We start from the raw sequence: 17,525 nt of genomic DNA, 5'->3' as shown, positions 1-17,525 counted from the left end.
TGCCTTGCGTGGTGTGGTCGTCGTCAGTCATGTGGGTTCGGCCGCCCTGGACCGTGAGCTCAAGTGTCGGCTGTGGCTTCTCCCCAAGGCATCTCCTCCCTACTGCTCCCACCTAACACCTGTGACTCCCCCAGATGGGAGAACACAGCCTTGATCTGATGCAGGATGCACAGCCGGGCCTGCAGACCTTAGGGTGGCAGGGACCCCAGCAGGGCCTCAGATCTGGAAAGCAGTAACCCATCTGCCCCTGCCATGGGGTCCACGGACCAGCAGCTAAGGCAGCGGCAGGCAGATGCTCTCCTGGTGACACGAGGGTGTGGCCGTGGAGCGGTGCCGGGGGCAGCGCAGGAGCCGTGCTTGTGCCTGGCGCTGTGCTTCTCAGCCGGACCTGCACGCGGCGAGTGCAGCCCTCAGCGCCTGGTGCGGGGCCATCCACCCGACAGCGCGGCTCCTCCTTGCTCTGGGCGTGGGAGACTTCCGCAGGAGCTAACACCTAATCCTGCAATAACCCCGTAATTACACGTGAGGAAACAGGCCAGGGAGGAGACCAGGAACTCAGTCAGGGCCACCTGATTAGGAAGGGTGGGGCTGATGGGGACCCACTGGACACAGCTCCCAAGCACCGCCACCCCCTCCAGTCTCGCCTGCAGAGTCTTCTCCCGAGGCGGACGGAGTTAGCAGCAACCAGCGTCGGGAACCTTCCCATCTCCCACGCTGCGCTGCGCGTCGCTGGGGTCTTGGCTATCTCAGGAGACAACCTGTCTTTGAATGTCAAAGACTTAATAAGCAGAACCTCCGTGAGTGAAAAAGATAATTATATCACATGTTGCTTAAGCCAGAGGAGTCGACCTCACTTGTCGACATTTCAACTACTTTGAAATTAGGCTTAACATACAATTCCCATGACCTGCTTTTTCTGAGTCCACGTGAAACAAAGTGGACGTGGTCCCGAGAGGTCCGTGCCTGCACCTGTGCCAGCGGCGCAGGGCTGAGCCTCTGCCTTGAAGATCCCAGCAGGCGGAGGATGGGCTGGCTGGGGCTGAGGAGACCCCTGAGGCCTTGCTGTCCACTCTGCAGGCTCCAGTGTGGGGAATCGAGCTAGTTCCTCTTGGGGACAGGGGGAGACCCTTGCCTCAGGAGATGCTGTGATCCGAGGAGAGGGGGTTGGGGGCCAGACAGCCGCCCTGGGGGTCCCTCCAGAGGGTATGAAAATGAGGCAAGCTCCAGACACCTCAGGGACAGTCACCAGACGTGGCATTGGGGGATGGAGAGCGTGTGGCTTCCAGATGCGTCAGACATGGGGGGGCTGGCCAGGTAGGGGCATGGGTCGACTGTCCACCCTGCTTGGGCCTCTGTCAGTCAGCCACGGTGCAGCCTCCCTGTCCCCGATTCTGTTGCAGGAGCTGTACCTGCCGCCCATGCACCCCTTCCTCTCCAGCCCTCAGGGCTCCCTGTGGAAAAGTGGGGGGACAGCTGAAGCCCCAGCGCTGGGCCCCCTGGAGCCGACTAAGCAGGAGGGCTTGTGGTGGGGGAGAGGCACCTAGGACACCAACCCGCACCCGGGTGCTGGCCGGGCAGTTTCTCCTGCAGTTCCCAAGGGCTCATGGAAGGGTCTGGTTGCACTCCCTGGGCCTCCTGGGGCACACGGTGGGGGCTGGAGGGAAGCACCGACTGGTGTGGATGCGGAGACCCCAGGTCAGTGGCAGAGCCCAGATTTAGTCCCGTCTGTTCAGTGCTCAGCCTGGGCACTGTCAGCCTGTGCCAGCCATAGGGAGAGTAACTCGGTTTCCCGAGGAGTTCTCCCAGTCCATGTGTTATCGCCCACCTTCCACTGTGGGCAGCCTCGCAAATGGGCAGGGAGGGGCTTTACAGGTGCCCCTGGAGACCCGGGATGAGGACCCTGTCCCCTTGTCCTATGGGGGCCTTACAGGGAGGGTCCCGGCCCATCAGCCCTCTCTCCCCTGCCCTGTGGGTCCAGGCCCCGCTGACTCTCCCCCTCCCCTGCAGTCTTCCACCTGTCCCACAAGGTCACCAGCGTGGTCCCCGAGAGCGCGCTGCTCATCGTCCTGGGCCTGGTGCTGGGCGGCATCGTCTGGGCAGCTGACCACATCGCCTCCTTCACGCTCACGCCCACCGTCTTCTTCTTCTACCTACTGCCGCCCATCGTGCTGGATGCCGGCTACTTCATGCCCAACCGGCTCTTCTTCGGCAACCTGGGCACCATCCTGCTGTATGCCGTCATCGGCACCGTATGGAACGCGGCCACCACCGGCCTGTCCCTCTACGGCGTCTTCCTCAGTGGCCTGATGGGTAAGTGCACGCTCTGCCCCTGCGGGCTCTGCAGTGGGCTGTGGACCGGCCCGTGTGACAAAGGTCAGGGTGCAGGACACAGACTGAAGCGGGGTGAGTGTTGGGGTGGTGAGAAACTCACTGGGGGGCCCACTTAAACACCCCCTGCACGTTCGAAGCAAGGGTTAGATCATAAGTAGCCAGTCCCTGAGCATCTGGACAGGCAGCCCAGGCCGAACACGTGTCCTGTTGGGGCTGGATTCCCTTCCCACCAGGTTGGCTGGTGGGTGGGGCGTGTGGGAGGTGGGGTCAGCCACCAAGGTCCCCGGACGGACGGAGAGGAGGATCCTGGCACCAGAGCTCCACGATCGCAAAGCCAAACACATTCCAGTGACACCCATGTGTTTGGGCTTCTCTTCCACCACATCTCATGCCGCTGCTGCCTGCACAGCTACAGCACTTCGGGCACACTCTGCCCCTGGGAGCTAGACCAGTCTGATTGTGGCTGGTAGCTTGCCCGATGCCTCACACAGATGTGCCCAGCGCTGCGCAGCCCCCAATGCTACTCACTGGAATGGACCCCAAACCACAATTTTCCATCGGGCTCAAAGGAGAGCATTGCATGGCCCCCACTACATGAATCTCGACCTTGACCTCCTAGTGACCAAGGAGAAGCATCGAGAAGGAGGGCCCCTGATTGGAGGAATCCCCTCAGGACTTTGATCTCGCGAGCCCCTGCCAACACGCACCAACCACCAGGCCCTCCCCAGAGAAACCCACCAGGGGCAAGCTCCTGGCCACCACGCAGAGCATGGACCACAGCTCAGGCGCCTGCTTGCACGTGGGTGTCACTAGTTGCATCGGTGATGTCACATCATGGGACATGCCCACGATGATACGGCTCCTCAAAGGTCACACTCACCATCCCCCAGCTGCCCCTAACACCTGTGAGTTCCTGCCGTGGATGTCCCTGTGTTGCTCTGAGGGTGGCATGGAGAAGCTGAGAACCGATCTGGCTGGCAGCAGCAGCTCCTTCCAAAATCCGGCATGTTCTGCAGCATGGTGGCCGCAGGCCTGCACAGTGGAGCTGAGAGCATCCTTACAGCCGCCCCACCTGGCCCCGGTCCGAGATGGTGCTGGCCTCCACAGATCTCAGGGCACAGCTGGCTGGGTTCCGACAGACTCAGTCCTCCAACTGCCTTATGCGTCCTTTAGCAGCACTGCGTCTGTCAAACGCAAGGTGGGGCCACTCCCCCAGGGACAGAGACACTGAGGCCTGGCTCAGCCCTGAAACCCAGGGGTCAAGGCAGGCCATCAGCTGAGGTCACGCAGCAGAGCACGCCATTGCCAGCAAGCCTGTCTTGTCCCGAGAGCCCGATGGGGCTGGGCTCACCCCACCAAAGAGGGTCAGCCTGGCCAGGCCGCAGGCAGGCAGCAGTCATCCAGGCAGGTGTCTGGGTAGCACAGGCCCGCAGGTGGGTGAAGCCACAGGTCTCCGAGGTGGAGAGAGGCCAGAACACGCAGCCTGGCAGCCGTGAGCCCCATGTCGGTCCACTAGACTCACTGGCAGGGTCGGCGATGGACTGTCCAGACAGAGGCGAGAAAGGCCGCTGCCTGCAAGTTCGAGTTCAGCAGACCCAGGACGCTTCAAGGCTGCCCTTGCTGCTCAGAGTCCACTGATTTCCGGAATGTACCACCAGGTCTGCCAGGTCCAGTGAGAGGCAATGGACCACAGCGTTTAAAGACTGACCTCGAAGGGGACTGCGTCCAGAAGCCCTGGCAGAGCTTGCATGACTTCCACTGTGAGGCGGTTTGGGGACGGAAGGCCTGGTGTGAGGGTCCCACTCCAAATGGAACCTTTAATGCATCAGAAGCTGGCACTCACAGCGTCCGCGGCTGCTTCAGCTGCGGTGAGCTGGCTCGGGGCTGCAAGGATTAGCAGCTCCCAGGAAACTCGGGCCGAGTCCTGCAGAGATGACTATCCCCTCCCACGGTCCCCTGCCCTCTCCCAGGGGACCATTCACTGCTGCAGGCACAAACCTCCATGAGCTGTGGCCCTGGACAGCGGGCAGGTTCTGCCCCAGCCCAGGACTTAGAGCAGGAGCCCCAGCCCCTGGGGGTCGTCTCGAGGTCACAGCTGTCTCCTGGGCTTCTAGGGTCTACTTGGGTACCCTGGGCTGGGGACAGGGCTCAATGCTCTCCTCATAGCCAGGAAGGCAGCAGGAAGCCCCCCTCCCCCTGTCCTCTGAGCCTCCAGGAGCTAAGAGCAGGGAGGACGGGGCCCCACAGGGGCCCGTGCGTGTAAGCACATGTGAGCACATGTGAACACATGTAATCACACGCTGTCCCTGAAGGTCTACAGAGGCCGTTGCAGGGAAATGGCAGGCTCTGCATACGGCCTGCTCCAAGTGTGAAACCTGGGGTGAATGTGAACCACTGGGAAGGACAAAAAGGAGCAAGGGGCCCAGGAGGCCACCAAGCAGGGCAGGAGGGAGGGCGCAGCCGGGAGCGGGGTCTACAAGCTGACCTGTGTCTTTTCAGGCCCCCCGCACTGCCCACCCCACTCACCACACGCCGTGCGCCCTTGCCCATCTCAGCCCCTTCTTGGCCAGCAGCCCCCGCTGGCCTGTCCTGCTCCTGCAAGGCCTGCCTCACCCCTCCTCCTCCGAGTCTGGTGGGACATCACTTCCCAGGAGCCCCCCAGGAGGAGGCCCCTCGCCCTGCACACATAAGCCATCTGCAGCCACACACGAGGGCAGGTGGACGCTGGGCTGAGACCCCCGGGGAGGGGCTCTGGCTCTCTTCAGGCTGTGCTGTGCAGGGCTGGGCCCCTCATCTGCCTGTGGAGGGTGGGCTGGCCAGACAGGACAGGCCCCCCTTGGGCAAGACCACCCTTCCTTGAATGGCTGTGGGGGCCAGGGGAGGGAAGCAGGCACTCGGACCCAGGCCCCGCACAGGCAAGCCCAGCTGGAACAGCGAGGGCTCTCCCCTGGGGGCGCGGGCCTGGCCTCGCTCCTCTCTGGGTCCTGGGTGATGCCTCGGGGCCTTCCCTGCCACCCAGCCCCAGCACTCCTCCTTCCCCTGGGCAGCGCCAGCACCAGGTCCTGCAGGGCCCAGCGGCCTCCCCATGTCCCGTTGTCCTGCAGGCGAACTGCAGGTCGGGCTGCTGGACTTCCTCCTGTTTGGCAGTCTGATCGCTGCCGTGGACCCGGTGGCCGTGCTGGCCGTGTTTGAGGAGGTCCATGTCAACGAAGTCCTGTTCATCATCGTCTTCGGAGAGTCGCTGCTGAATGATGCTGTCACTGTGGTGAGTGGGCGAGGGGCAGGTCTCCCGAGGCGGGCTGCAGAGCGGACATGCAGCCACCGTGCGGCAAAACCACAGGGCCCCGGGGCACCGCCCGTGTCCCTGGGGCCGGAACACAGAGAGAGGAGTCTGTTGCCCACAAGTGGCCTTCCCATCATGGCCTTGCCACGGCTACTTAGGAGACCCCGCATCAGTTAGCACAGCGGCCTTCAGACCCGCTGCAGGCTGAGGGCCTCGTGCGTCTGGCGGTCCCTGCTCAAGCTCCTCTCCAGTGGTGTCCCCACGTCTGTCCCCGGCCCCAACTGGGGATGGCGGTTTCATTAGACTTCTTTCCTCCTTCCTAGCACAATTCTTAGACCTGCCTACTTTGCACCTCCAGGGCTGTTGCTGTCACTGTTGAAATCCCGTGTTCCCCTTTCCTAGGACAGGGGTCTTTAATTCTGGACCAACACTTGGTGCCACCACCCCTGATTTCCTAAAAAGTAGACAAATAAGCAAGCAACAAAATCTCATAGGGGCTGCCGTAACAAAGACCCACAGACGGGACGCCTCAAACACAGACCGCTGTCCCTTCACAGCCCTGGAGGCGCATGTCCAAGGTCAGGGCTGGTTCCTCTTGAGGCCCCTCCAGGGTGCGCGGTGAGCATCTTCTTCCTGTGTCCTTGCACTGTCGTCCCTCTGTGCACGTCCATGTCCTCGTGTCCTCTTCTTAGGACACCAGTCACAGCAGAGTAGGGCCTTTCCCTTCCTCACCTCTTCAAAGGCCCTGTCCCCAAGCACGGTCATGTTCTGAGGTCCCAGGGTTAGGACGTCAACACGTGAATTTTGCAGGGCACAGTGCAGCCCATGGCTGGAGTTAAGGGAGGAAAGTTGAGCGGTGCCCGGAGCTCCCGCCGATGCTGTGGGTTTTCTGTGGGAGGCGGTGTCCTGGGAGCTCATCCGGTCCCGTGGGCGGGTGCAGAGGCCCCGAGTCCACATCCGCTCCACATAAAGTGAATGGAAGTTTCACGAGATGTGGGAATGCTATTGCCACTTCACAGTGGCCAGGTCAAGTTTCAAAACCCGTCCCCAAACTGGGGCTCACTCCTCGTGGACATGGGTAATTAGATCACTTGGTGGACCCGCACAGTCCCCTTAGTGACAATCACAGGGGTGCGGGCTCTGGGCCAGGCCCGGCCCTTCCCTCCGTCTCCATCCCCCAGGACTCTGCAGACACAGCAGGACACAGCCGCCCAAAGAGCCCATGGCTGGTTTTCTCCTCCCCTGGAATGACCTACGGCTTCCCTAAGAAATTCTCCAGTTTCTTGTGTTCCTTTAGGGTTTAGGAGAGTGAAAAACCCCAAGGACATGCTGCACCAGATCCCTTCCATTATGTAGCAGACAGGATGTGCTCAGAGGGACTTGAGGGTTCATTTGAGGCTTAATCAGGAGCACAGCGACAGCTCCTGCGTAGTGGTTTCCTGTGCGAGGTCCCGTCTCCTCCCAAGCACGTTTCATAAGGATGCACGGCCCCGCTGAGGGCCCTGCCAGGACTCAGTGACCGTGACACCCCACCTGTGAACTGAAGACCGCTGTGCATGCCCTTTATAAGCGCTGCACACGCCCAGCCTTTTGGGCATCCCCTCTCCCCTTGCCCAGATCCGCGAGCACAGAGGCGGGTTTCCCACGAGGGAGCTGAGCTACCCAGGAAGCCCCTCGCAGGCCCCGCTCGGCAAGAGCCAGACTCAGAAAACATGGCCGTCTCCACACACCCTGGTGCGGGAGAAGGTTTCTGGGCTTTTTATCTCAACATCTTGATGAGATAAGGTTGAAACATCAACACGCAAAGACTGCAAGGGTGCGATCTCACAATCTAGAGGCCACATGGTGGCAAAGTCACTGAAAGTGACACTCTGGTATGTCTTGGTAAATGACGTTGAGCATGAAAACATGGCAGGTTATACTTTTGTGGTTGCCCCTGTTTTGCTAAGGGTAGGAGGAGGCCAGCTTTGCTCCTGAAGCTTCTAGCCCCTTCCAGAATGTTCTCGTCTCATGTATCCCCCTGCTGGCTCATCTTTGGCGTCGTCCTGTCCGTCACTATTGCCCTGTAGTGATTCTCCTTCCACCAGTCTTCAGCGGCCACAGGCTCCACACTCGGACCAAGTCCAGTGAGGCCCGGGCCGCAATGGGTGGAGGTCTGACCGGGTGTCTGGCTTGTCTCTCTGTCTGTTCAGGTGCTGTACAACGTATTTGAATCCTTTGTGACACTGGGCAGTGACAACGTGACTGGCGTGGATTGTGTGAAAGGCATAGGTATGTGCTGGCAGGGCCTGCCCGGCCCACCCGCAGGGGTCTGCCAGGGGCACACAGGCGGCTGCAACGACTCTAGAACTTGGATGATCGTCGGGCCTCTGCCGCTCCTGGGACCCACGTCCCACAAAGGACAAGGGGTTTCCTCCCAGAGTCGCCATGATGGGCCCTTCTGCACACAGTCCCTACACAGAGCACTTCACAAACATGATTGGACGTGGACCGTGGGGCCTGTGCGTCTCACCGGGCAGGGATGAGGCCAGCAGACAGTGTCCCAGCCCCAGGCTGTTCGTCGCGGTGGTGCTCCCATGGAGGGGTGGGGTCCTGGGGGCCATGGGACTGTCCTTTCCCCGTGCTTCCCGCACAGTCTGGCTCTGAGAGAGCAGAGAATCGACCTCTCCTTTCCTGAGGTTGTGGTGCCCCAGAGGGGGGAGGTCCCCGGCCAGCCCTGCCCACGCTGCGGGCCACAAAGGGCCATTCATCACGGCAGCCACGTCCTGTCCCGCAGTGTCCTTCTTCGTGGTGAGCCTGGGGGGCACGCTGGTGGGCATCGTCTTCGCCTTCCTGCTCTCGCTGGTGACCCGCTTCACCAAGCACGTGCGCATCATCGAGCCCGGCTTTGTCTTTGTCATCTCCTACCTGTCCTACTTGACGTCCGAGATGCTGTCCCTGTCGGCCATCCTGGCGTAAGTCCCCTGCTCTCCCAGGCGTGGGCTGCTCAGGGTGCCAGGGCGAGCAGACGGGGCAGGCGGGCTGCCGCAGCGGCGGAGCACAACTTTTCAGAGCATTTTCCAGCCACCTCCACTTGGCCCTTCCCCAAGCTGGGTGGAAATTCATCGTGGGTGAAGAATTTGATTTATTCCATTTTTAAATAAGGAGTTGGCATTTCCACAGAACGTTCCCTGGGCTGGCTGCGGCGCCTGCTCTGAGAGATGGGGGAGGGGCCTCGTGGGCAAGGTCTCAAGAGATGTTTCCAGAAACCCTGTGTCAGCTGTCCTTGTCCGCCGCTGCCTGTGCTCTAAGGCAGGAGGCAGTGGGCTGCCCGAGCATACCACCAGACAGGACAGCCAAGCCTGTGACAGCCGCCACTGGCCCCACAGCCCACTCGCGGTTCAGACCATGCGAGTGTCAGAGAGAGATGCATGTGACCCCTGCAACCAGGGCACTAGGCCCAGGTGGGGGCTGGGCAGCAGAACGGACCCTGCTCGGGGCACCGATCTGGAGGAGGCACGGAGTTCACATGGCGAGGGGCGGGCCAGTGGGGAGGACGTGCATTCGGGATGCAGAGGGCCACCATGCCTCCAGGAGACCAGCAAGGGATGGGCAGGGGCCTCGGGCTGGCCCCCTGGGTCCACCCTGCCTGTGGCCCCACCCTGAGGTGCCCTCCCCACCCTACAGCATCACCTTCTGCGGCATCTGCTGCCAGAAGTACGTGACAGCCAACATCTCAGAGCAGTCGGCCACCACAGTGCGCTACACCATGAAGATGCTGGCCAGTGGGGCTGAGACCATCATCTTCATGTTCCTGGGCATCTCAGCCGTGGACCCGCTCATCTGGACGTGGAACACAGCCTTCGTGCTCCTCACGCTGGTCTTCATCTCCGTGTACCGGGCCATCGGTGAGGCGGGGCATGGGCTGTGGCCATGAGGACCAGGGACGTCCCCCAGGAAAGACTGAGGGGTGGTGCTGCAGGAGGGCAGAGGAGGGCACCAGATGGTGGGGCCTAGGGCCAGGGTGGACGTTTCCGGAACCCAGAAGGAGCCCACTTGGCTTCCTCCGACTCACTCTGGATGTGACCCAGGGAAGGGTCAGTAAGGCAGGAGCTGGAATGTCCTGCAGGCAGCCACTCGAGGGCTCTGGGAAGAAACACCCTGCCCTGGGGTGGGTCCTGGCCTTGCTGCTGCCTGTAACCCCCACATGGGGTCTTGTGATTGTGAAAAATGCCATTGGGAAGCTAGACACCTGTCACCAACTGCCCACATGTGCCTGTGCAGAGTGTGGTGTGGAGACACCTTGACCGCGGGGGCTGATTAGGTCCTGGCGTGTGTGGGACCTGTGGCCTGAGAGGCTGGAGAAAGGATTCCAGCTGGATGAGACTGAGGGACATGGTGTGGGGAGACCGTGCTCAGGAGGGTGCCAGCCCTCAGCACCATGCACCTGGCCAGCACGCACCATCCTGGGGACGGCTGGAGGACGGGTTGTGGCTGGGGGGGCTGAGCACTGGCCGCTCTGCAGGCGTCGTCCTCCAGACGTGGATCCTGAACCGGTACCGCATGGTGCAGCTGGAGATCATCGACCAGGTGGTCATGTGCTACGGTGGCCTGCGTGGGGCTGTGGCCTATGCGCTTGTGGTGCTCCTGGACCAGGAAAAGGTCAAGGAGAAGAACCTGTTTGTCAGCACCACCATCATTGTCGTCTTCTTCACGGTCATCTTCCAGGTGCGCTCGGCACCTGTGCCACCCCCACGCCCACGTGGCCCCACCGTGCAGATCCCGCTCACGGCCTGCCATGGCATGAGCCACCTGGCGCTTTAGGACAAGATTTCCAGGCTCCAGACCCTAATTGAATTTTACAATTTTAGTAACTAGGAACAGTTTGTAGGTTTTCACGTGGCCCCACAGGGGACATAGCACGATTTGTCCTAAATGTCCCTCTTGCTGTCGCTGGTGTACAAAGCCCTGTTGGCGTGTCCTTGGCACCAGCCAGACATGCCGGGACGTGCCCCAGTTTGCCTCTGCTTTTAGCGAATAAAAGGAGCAAACTGCTGGGGCGTCGGCATGACCGCTGGCAGGCAGGGCCACTTGGGGCCCTGGGGCCACCCCAGTGGGTGTAGGTGATTTGGGGTGCACGTTCTGACCTTTGCATCGTGGGCTCCGTGGGCCCCAGTGGGGCATGGGGTCCTGCCATGGCCGCCAGGGTCAGAAAGACCCTACCTTGTAGGGCCTGACCATCAAGCCACTGGTGCAGTGGCTGAAGGTGAAGAGGAGTGAGCAGCGGGAGCCCAGGCTCAACGAGAAGCTGCACGGCCGGGTAGGCACAGCGTACAGGGCCAGGCGGGCGCGGGCTGTTGTCAGGAGCTGGCTGCCCCAGGGCACTGACCTCCTCTCCTCCAAAAGGCTTTTGACCACATCCTCTCCGCCATTGAGGACATCTCGGGACAAATCGGACACAATTATCTCAGAGATAAGTACGTGGCTGGAGTGAAACTGGGAAACTGTGGGATGCTTGTCTCAGCTGTGCTCCCCCCCTTAGCCAATGACCCCTGGGCTGTGGGGCTGCAGGGTGTGCACAGGGCCACCAGCAGGTGCTGGGAATGTCACACAGCCCAGCTTCTAGAGGAATCCTCCATTCAAAACAGCTAAATTTTCTGGGTTCCGGGCTTGGTCCTGATACTTGGGGGGCACCGGGTCAAGGCCCCTGTGTCTTCAACGCCAGGCCACAGGGGCTGGCACGTGGAAAAGAAAAGTAAACTCCAGCAGTGGGCAGGGAGCACTGAGTGAGCCAGTCGTGTCCCCCTGGGCTTCCTGGGAGCAGAGACGCCCTTTTAATGTAGCCCAATGAATTCTACATTGTTAAAGCATGCGGGAATTGGAAACAGGGAAAACAGATCATTTCCTCCACATTGTTAACAGACAAAGATGTGGTAGTGTCAGTCAACATTTAAATTACTTTGTCCGTGAAACTGAAGCAGTCTATTTATATTTTATTATAAGTAATGTTTATAATTAACATTTAAAATTATAGTAACCTAATAACTAAGGCACTTAAGAACTCCCGCTCCTGTCTTGTGCAATGACCGTCTGTGTCCGATGAGGAAGTCACGGCCGTGTGATTCTCACCAAGTGGAACCGCAGGTTCTCGGGATTCTGTCCTGAAGGGCTCAGAGACCCGCCTCCTGGGGGGTCTCAGAACGCACAGCCTAAGTTAGCTTCAGCTCCTCGGTGAGGCTGAGAATGAACCCAAGCAAAGTGACCTGTCATCGCGCTTCCCGGCTCAGTGGGCGGGCGAGGCCACCAGCTGGGTGCACTCGGTAGAGAAGGAACCGCGTCCGCTCCCAGGTGCGATCGCACGAGGGGGTCTCACAGTCCTCTACCCGAGGGCCGGGTCTGGCCGCTCCATCCATCTCCAGAAGCCTCTGCCCCGTGTCCCAGAAGTTCCCCTTCAAGTGTGACCAGCCCACGGCCCCTTCTGACCTGAATACCCAGTGAACGTACTAACTGTTAGACTAAGAAAACCTGCTCTGGCCGGCTCGTCCCCTCTAAGTCTAAGCGCTCAGAGATTCGCCCTCCCCGGCCTTCCCTTCTGTGCAGTTAAAATGTGCCTCCGCACTGCAGCCAGAGCCCTGCGTCCTGAGACCCCGGCCCTGTCCTCTGCACCTTCTGGAGGATTAGGGGTCACTGGAGAAACTGTTTAGACAGCTATATGTACATTCGAATGACAACGGCCACTAAATAGGAAAACAGCACAGAGTGGCGGGACAGCAGGAAGCAGTGCAGTGAAGTCGTTTCTCTCATTTTAACACCCATCTTTAGGGCTGTCACAGTAGGTAACACTCAGGGGAGAGAAAGGGATGCTCCTGCAGGTCGTGGCCGGCTCCTGGGGGACTCCTGATCTCTGCGTGGGGGGGGGGACCCCGCCCCACCGACTTCCCCCTGGACCCAGGCCTCGCCCGGGGCTGACATGTGTCTGTTTGTCTCCCCAGGTGGTCCAATTTCGACAGGAAATTCCTCAGCAAAATCCTTATGAGAAGGTCAGCTCAAAAGTCTCGCGATCGGATTCTGAATGTTTTCCATGAGCTGAACCTGAAAGACGCCATCAGCTATGTGGCGGAGGTACCAGCACGTCCACTTGTTGTCTTTGTTGGGGCTGGGGGCGGAAGCAAGACATGGACATTGGACGTGGGTGCCACTGTGGTCTGGGGCGTGGGCGGGTGGGGCAGCGGGGGCCCTGCACCCCAGCATACCCCTGAGGCGGTGCTGGCAGCTCCTGATGATGGAGGCTCACTGGTCCTCCGATACCTGGGAATGGGTTATACTCCCTATCACTTGGGGAAACTGAGGCACAGCGCCCCAATGACTCCATCAGACACAGTGTGGTGGTGGCGGGTCTGCGGGCTGGGCAGGCCCTCTGACCCTGAGCTCCCGTGTTTTCCTCTTGAGATAGGAGAGGATGGGGAGTAGGCTGGGAGCACGCGCAGGCACAAGTGCACATGCACACAGCACACACATGTGCACACAGAGGGGAGCAGGGGGACATCTCCCTGGTCCATGGACACACTGTGGGCAGGGCTGTCCTGCGTCCTCAGTACCCCTGCCTTTTCCAGGGAAATGGGTCTGCCCCTAAGTCTCTGAGACTGACAGGGCCAAGCCGTCCCCACCCGGCCCCGTAGCCACAGCAGTGTCCAGAGTAGGTCCACTGTGGTAGGTGGTCCTCAGCCTCAGACGCCTGCTCAGGCCTGCCCCAAGGAGCTCTGGCCCAGTGGCCCAGCCAGGGGAGTCTCATGGGGCCCTGAGGGAGGGGGAAGGAGGCTGGCTGGTGGCCCAGCTGCTGGGTCTCCACTTCTCTCTAGCAGCTTACAGCTCCTTCCCTGAGTGGTGGAGCCTGGTGAGCCGGGCACCCTGGGTCCTGCAGTGGGTCTGTGCTCCACAGAGGGAGGAGGCAGTCTTTGCAAACCCCACAGACCTTCACACAGAGGGCCAGTTGCAGGCCTGGAAACTTCTGTCCGTTCAGAGAAAAACAATTCCCGTCTCCACTGGGGCTTGCGCACCCCAAATGCTTAGCCCGGCCACCGGTGCCTTCCCTGTGGGCGGGGGCCTCGGGGCCACTCTGCGTCTGGTGAAGAGGTCGTTTCCTCCTTGCAGGGGGAGCGCCGTGGGTCCCTGGCCTTCATCCGCTCCCCAAGCACCGACAACATGGTCAACGTGGACTTCAGCACACCACGGCCGTCCATGGTGGAGGCCTCTGTCTCCTACCTCCTGTACGCGTCCACGTTTGCCCCGTTTCCCCGGAGGAGGCCCCTTCCCAGGCGTCTCTCACCACTACCCGGGAGCCTACAGATGGGCAGGGGTCTTCCCTGACCAGCACTTTCTCCAGGCCCTTGGGGGAGCTGAGAGTCATAAATAGGACCAGTGGGGCTCCCACCCTGGATGCCAGGGGGAGGCATGGAGTGAGGGAGGGGCACGAATCCACCTGTATGAGGCAGCAAGATGGAAGGGAGGGATGGAGGGAGGGCAGGCAGCAGTCGGGGCTCAGGCCGGTCTCTCCGCCCCGGCCACGGGATGCCTGCACTGGTCCTGGGTTTCAAGCCTGCTGCCCATGCTGGCCCTGGCTCCACACCTTATGGCCAGTTCCTGTCCAGGTGCTGGGGAGAGACAGTGGGCACGGGTCTCCCCATCCCCTGTTTCACAGCCAGGGCTTCAGAGGAGGCGGGTCAGGAGGGGGCCAGAAGGGGACAACCTTAAACAGGAGGCCAGGAAGGCCTGGGGAGAAGAACCAGCCAGGTGTCCAGGTGTCCTGGTGTACAGGTGCCTAGGCCCAGGGCAGATGCCGACCAGAAGGAGGGTGGGGGGCTGGAGACTCCACTGAGCAGCTTCCATGGGCTCAGCGTGGTCTCCCCACAGGAGGGAGAACGTCAGCGCAGTGTGTCTGGACATGCAGTCCCTGGAGCAGAGGCGGCGGAGCATCCGCGACACCGAGGACATGGTCACCCATCACACGCTGCAGCAGTACCTGTACAAGCCGCGGCAGGAGGTGGGCCATGCAGGGCAGGGGCCCGCCCAGAGCCCCTCCTGTCCACTGGGGGTGGGGGTCTGCCCGGAACCCTTCCTTGCACAGTATGGGTGGGGGTCCACATGGCACCCTTCCCGGTACAGTGGGGAGTAGGGGCCGACCCAGAGCCCGTCCTCCTGCCTCCTCTCCTGTGTTCAGCTCGGAATGGGGGATGGAGGACGTGAGGTTCGGGTGACCGGGGCCCACGTGTCCCCGCCCGCCATGACTGCCCCTGTGGCTTCTGCCCCCCAGTATAAATACCTGTACAGTCGGCACGGTTTAGCTGCAAACGAGGACGAGAAGCAGGACAAGGAGATCTTCCACAGGACCATGCGGAAGCGCCTGGAGTCCTTCAAGTCGGCCAAGCTGGGCATCAACCAGAACAAGAAGGCGGCCAAGCTGCACAGGAGGGAGCGCGCCCAGAAGCGGGTGAGGCTGCGGCCGGGTGCGTGGCAGGTGGCGGCGGGGCGGCGCGTGTCCGCGTGTGTAAGCGGCTTCTGCTTGTCCCCAGAGGAACAGCAGCATCCCCAACGGGAAGCTGCCCACGGAGAGCCTGGCGCACAGCTTCCCCCTCGGCGACAAAGGTGCGGCGGGGGCGCGGCTGTCCTCCGGGGACCCTCCCCTCGCACTTGTCCTCGTGCTGGCGGACAGCGCCTCAGGGACGCTCCATGGCCCCTTGTCCCATGTCCTCACCATGACTGGGCCACAAGAGAGCTGCCCCTCCCAGCAAAGGTCCCGCCACCCATCACAGAACGCCAGGCATGGCTGAGTGAGCTGAGGAGCTGCCCGGGGCCACTCTGCCAGCCTGCCCCCCGCGTGGCCGTCCCCGGGGCTGCCCAGATGCTGCTGGGTCAGGGTGGCCACAGTGACAGCCCCTCGGGGTGCACTTGGAGCAGGTGGGGGGCGTTGGAGCCAGCCTGTTTCCCTTGGTATCCCCCAAAACCAGATTTAGAACTTTCAGACCCCGAGGAAGCCCCGAACTACGACGCCGAGGAGACCAGTGGCGGGATCGAGTTCCTGGCAAACGTCACCAAGGACACAGCGTCGGACTCCCCCACGGGTGAGCGGTGGGGACGGTGACCCTCGGCAGGGTGGGGGGAGTCGCCTGCTGCGCGTGGGTGGGGGGCCTCTGACCTGACAGGCACGTGACCCCGACCTTCCGGGCGACCCCGCAGGTGGCAGCCACAGCGCCAGGTGCCGGAGGGCAGCAGCGCCCCCGCCGCCCTCCCCCGCCGCTCTGACCGGCCCTGTCCTTTCTCCTAGGGATTGACAACCCTGTCTTTTCTCCGGACGAGGACCCCACCCCGAGCATCCTGGCCCGGGCGCCGCCCTGGCTGTGTCCCGGGGAGGCCGTGGTGCCCTCGCAGCGGGCCCGCGTGCAGATCCCCCACTCTCCCGGCCACCTCCGCCGCCTGGCGCCCTTCCGCCTCAGCAGCTCGTCGGCGGACTCCGTGCCGCTGCCCGCGGGCCCCGAGGAGCCGCCCCAGCCCGGGCCCCGCGACTCCACGCACATGTAATGCCCGGGCCGCCGCCTAACGCCGCTCTCTCCGCAGCTCCTCCCGCAGGTCGCCGGCCTGGGCTCCGCGACCCTCCAGAGCGTCCCCACCGCAACCCCCGAGGAGGGCCGGTCACGTCTCATGAGCGTTGCTTTCAGGTGGCTCGTGTCACCGCGGTCCGCTCCGGCCGGCGCTCGGCCGTGGATGTGGCGCCCGCGCCCCGCGGGTGTCGCGTCGTTTCCACCGAGCCCGAGGGGCGTTTATCCGCCAGCTGAGGAGCCGCGGGCCGGGCAGGGCCTCTCCGTGCCGGGCGCCGCCTTCTCCCTGCCGCTGTGGGCGCCTCTGCCCGTCCCTGCTCCTGCCTCGGGGCCGCGTCCCTTGTCCCCTCCCTCCCGCCCTCCTCTGTTCTCACCCTTGAATCCCAGGTGCCCTGTGCCCGGACGGGCGGCCCAGGCAGGCGGGTGGGGGTGAGGGGCCTCCCCGCCGCGGCCACGACCCCGCTCCCGGCCAGGCCCTCGGAGGACGGGGCGGGGGCCCTCGGGGAGGACCCTCGGAACAGCCAACCGAGCGCAAGGAGATCTGCAGCTGCAGAAGGCCGCGAGCGCGGACCCCGCCGCTCACGCCCTGTTCTCCCGCAGGTGACACGGGCTCCGACACGCCGCTGACCGGACGCTCGTCCTCGCGCCAGACCCTGCCCGCCGCCGCCGCCCCGCCCGACCGCGAGCCCGCGCCGGGGGCGGGGCCCGAGCGCCGGGGACTGCCGAGTGCGCACGCGCGGTCGGCGGCGGCGCGCCGCGTGCACAGCCGGCGCTCGTTCCAGCGACCCCGCGCGCGTCGCCGCCCCGCGCTGCTCAAGCTCGCGTCTCTGCCGCCCTCGTGCCACGCGCCTCCGCACGCGCTGGAGCAGGAGGAGACGCCGCTGTGACCGCGCCGCCCCGCCCGCCCGGGGGACCCCCGCTCCAGGACCCGCCCCGGGGGTGTCTCCCCGCTCCAGGACCCGCCCCGGCGTCCCCCGCTTCCCGTGGCCTGAGGGGTGCTGTGCCGCGGGTCCTGCTGTCCGCTTGTCCTTGTTTTGAACTGGGCCGGCACTTTCGCGTTAGTATTTCCACTGTCAACCCTGACTCAGGGACAGGACGGCCAGGCGCCCGGCTCCGTGTTTGAGTGGTTGCAGCTTGTGTCCATCCTCTCATCACTGCCAGGGACACTGAGCCCCAAACAAGATGAGATTTGCCCCGTGAGATGCCCAAGATTCCAGGCCCAGGCTCCCACTGGCCCCCCTCACCTCCAGGGAAGTCGAGGCAAGCCCGGTTCCCAAGCGTCCTGGAGCCAGCAGAGCTAAGAGACCCCCTTCCTCGGTGCGCTTGCAGGCCCAGTGGTT

The 17,525-nt window shown here is 62.7% G+C and overlaps 1 protein-coding gene across 1 annotated transcript in view; it reads left to right on the top strand.

The window, feature by feature from the left end:
* The window catches only part of SLC9A3 (solute carrier family 9 member A3), a 44,078-nt gene extending 27,910 nt beyond the window's left edge, over positions 1 to 16,168 (top strand). Inside the window, exons 2-16 of the mRNA XM_063086815.1 lie at positions 2,008 to 2,310; positions 5,436 to 5,596; positions 7,807 to 7,885; positions 8,391 to 8,568; positions 9,281 to 9,501; positions 10,119 to 10,321; positions 10,824 to 10,913; positions 11,000 to 11,070; positions 12,586 to 12,715; positions 13,745 to 13,860; positions 14,504 to 14,633; positions 14,904 to 15,080; positions 15,163 to 15,235; positions 15,598 to 15,711; positions 15,915 to 16,168. Of these exons, the coding sequence (XP_062942885.1) occupies positions 2,008 to 2,310; positions 5,436 to 5,596; positions 7,807 to 7,885; positions 8,391 to 8,568; positions 9,281 to 9,501; positions 10,119 to 10,321; positions 10,824 to 10,913; positions 11,000 to 11,070; positions 12,586 to 12,715; positions 13,745 to 13,860; positions 14,504 to 14,633; positions 14,904 to 15,080; positions 15,163 to 15,235; positions 15,598 to 15,711; positions 15,915 to 16,168 (2,300 nt within the window). The remainder of the gene's footprint in view (positions 1 to 2,007; positions 2,311 to 5,435; positions 5,597 to 7,806; positions 7,886 to 8,390; positions 8,569 to 9,280; positions 9,502 to 10,118; positions 10,322 to 10,823; positions 10,914 to 10,999; positions 11,071 to 12,585; positions 12,716 to 13,744; positions 13,861 to 14,503; positions 14,634 to 14,903; positions 15,081 to 15,162; positions 15,236 to 15,597; positions 15,712 to 15,914) is intronic.
* The last annotated feature ends 1,357 nt before the right edge of the window (positions 16,169 to 17,525 follow it).

This window comes from Cynocephalus volans, chromosome 2 (genome assembly GCF_027409185.1).
Source record: "Cynocephalus volans isolate mCynVol1 chromosome 2, mCynVol1.pri, whole genome shotgun sequence".
NCBI classification, from domain to species: Eukaryota; Metazoa; Chordata; class Mammalia; order Dermoptera; family Cynocephalidae; genus Cynocephalus; species Cynocephalus volans.
This window is presented reverse-complemented; position numbering and strand designations above follow the sequence as displayed.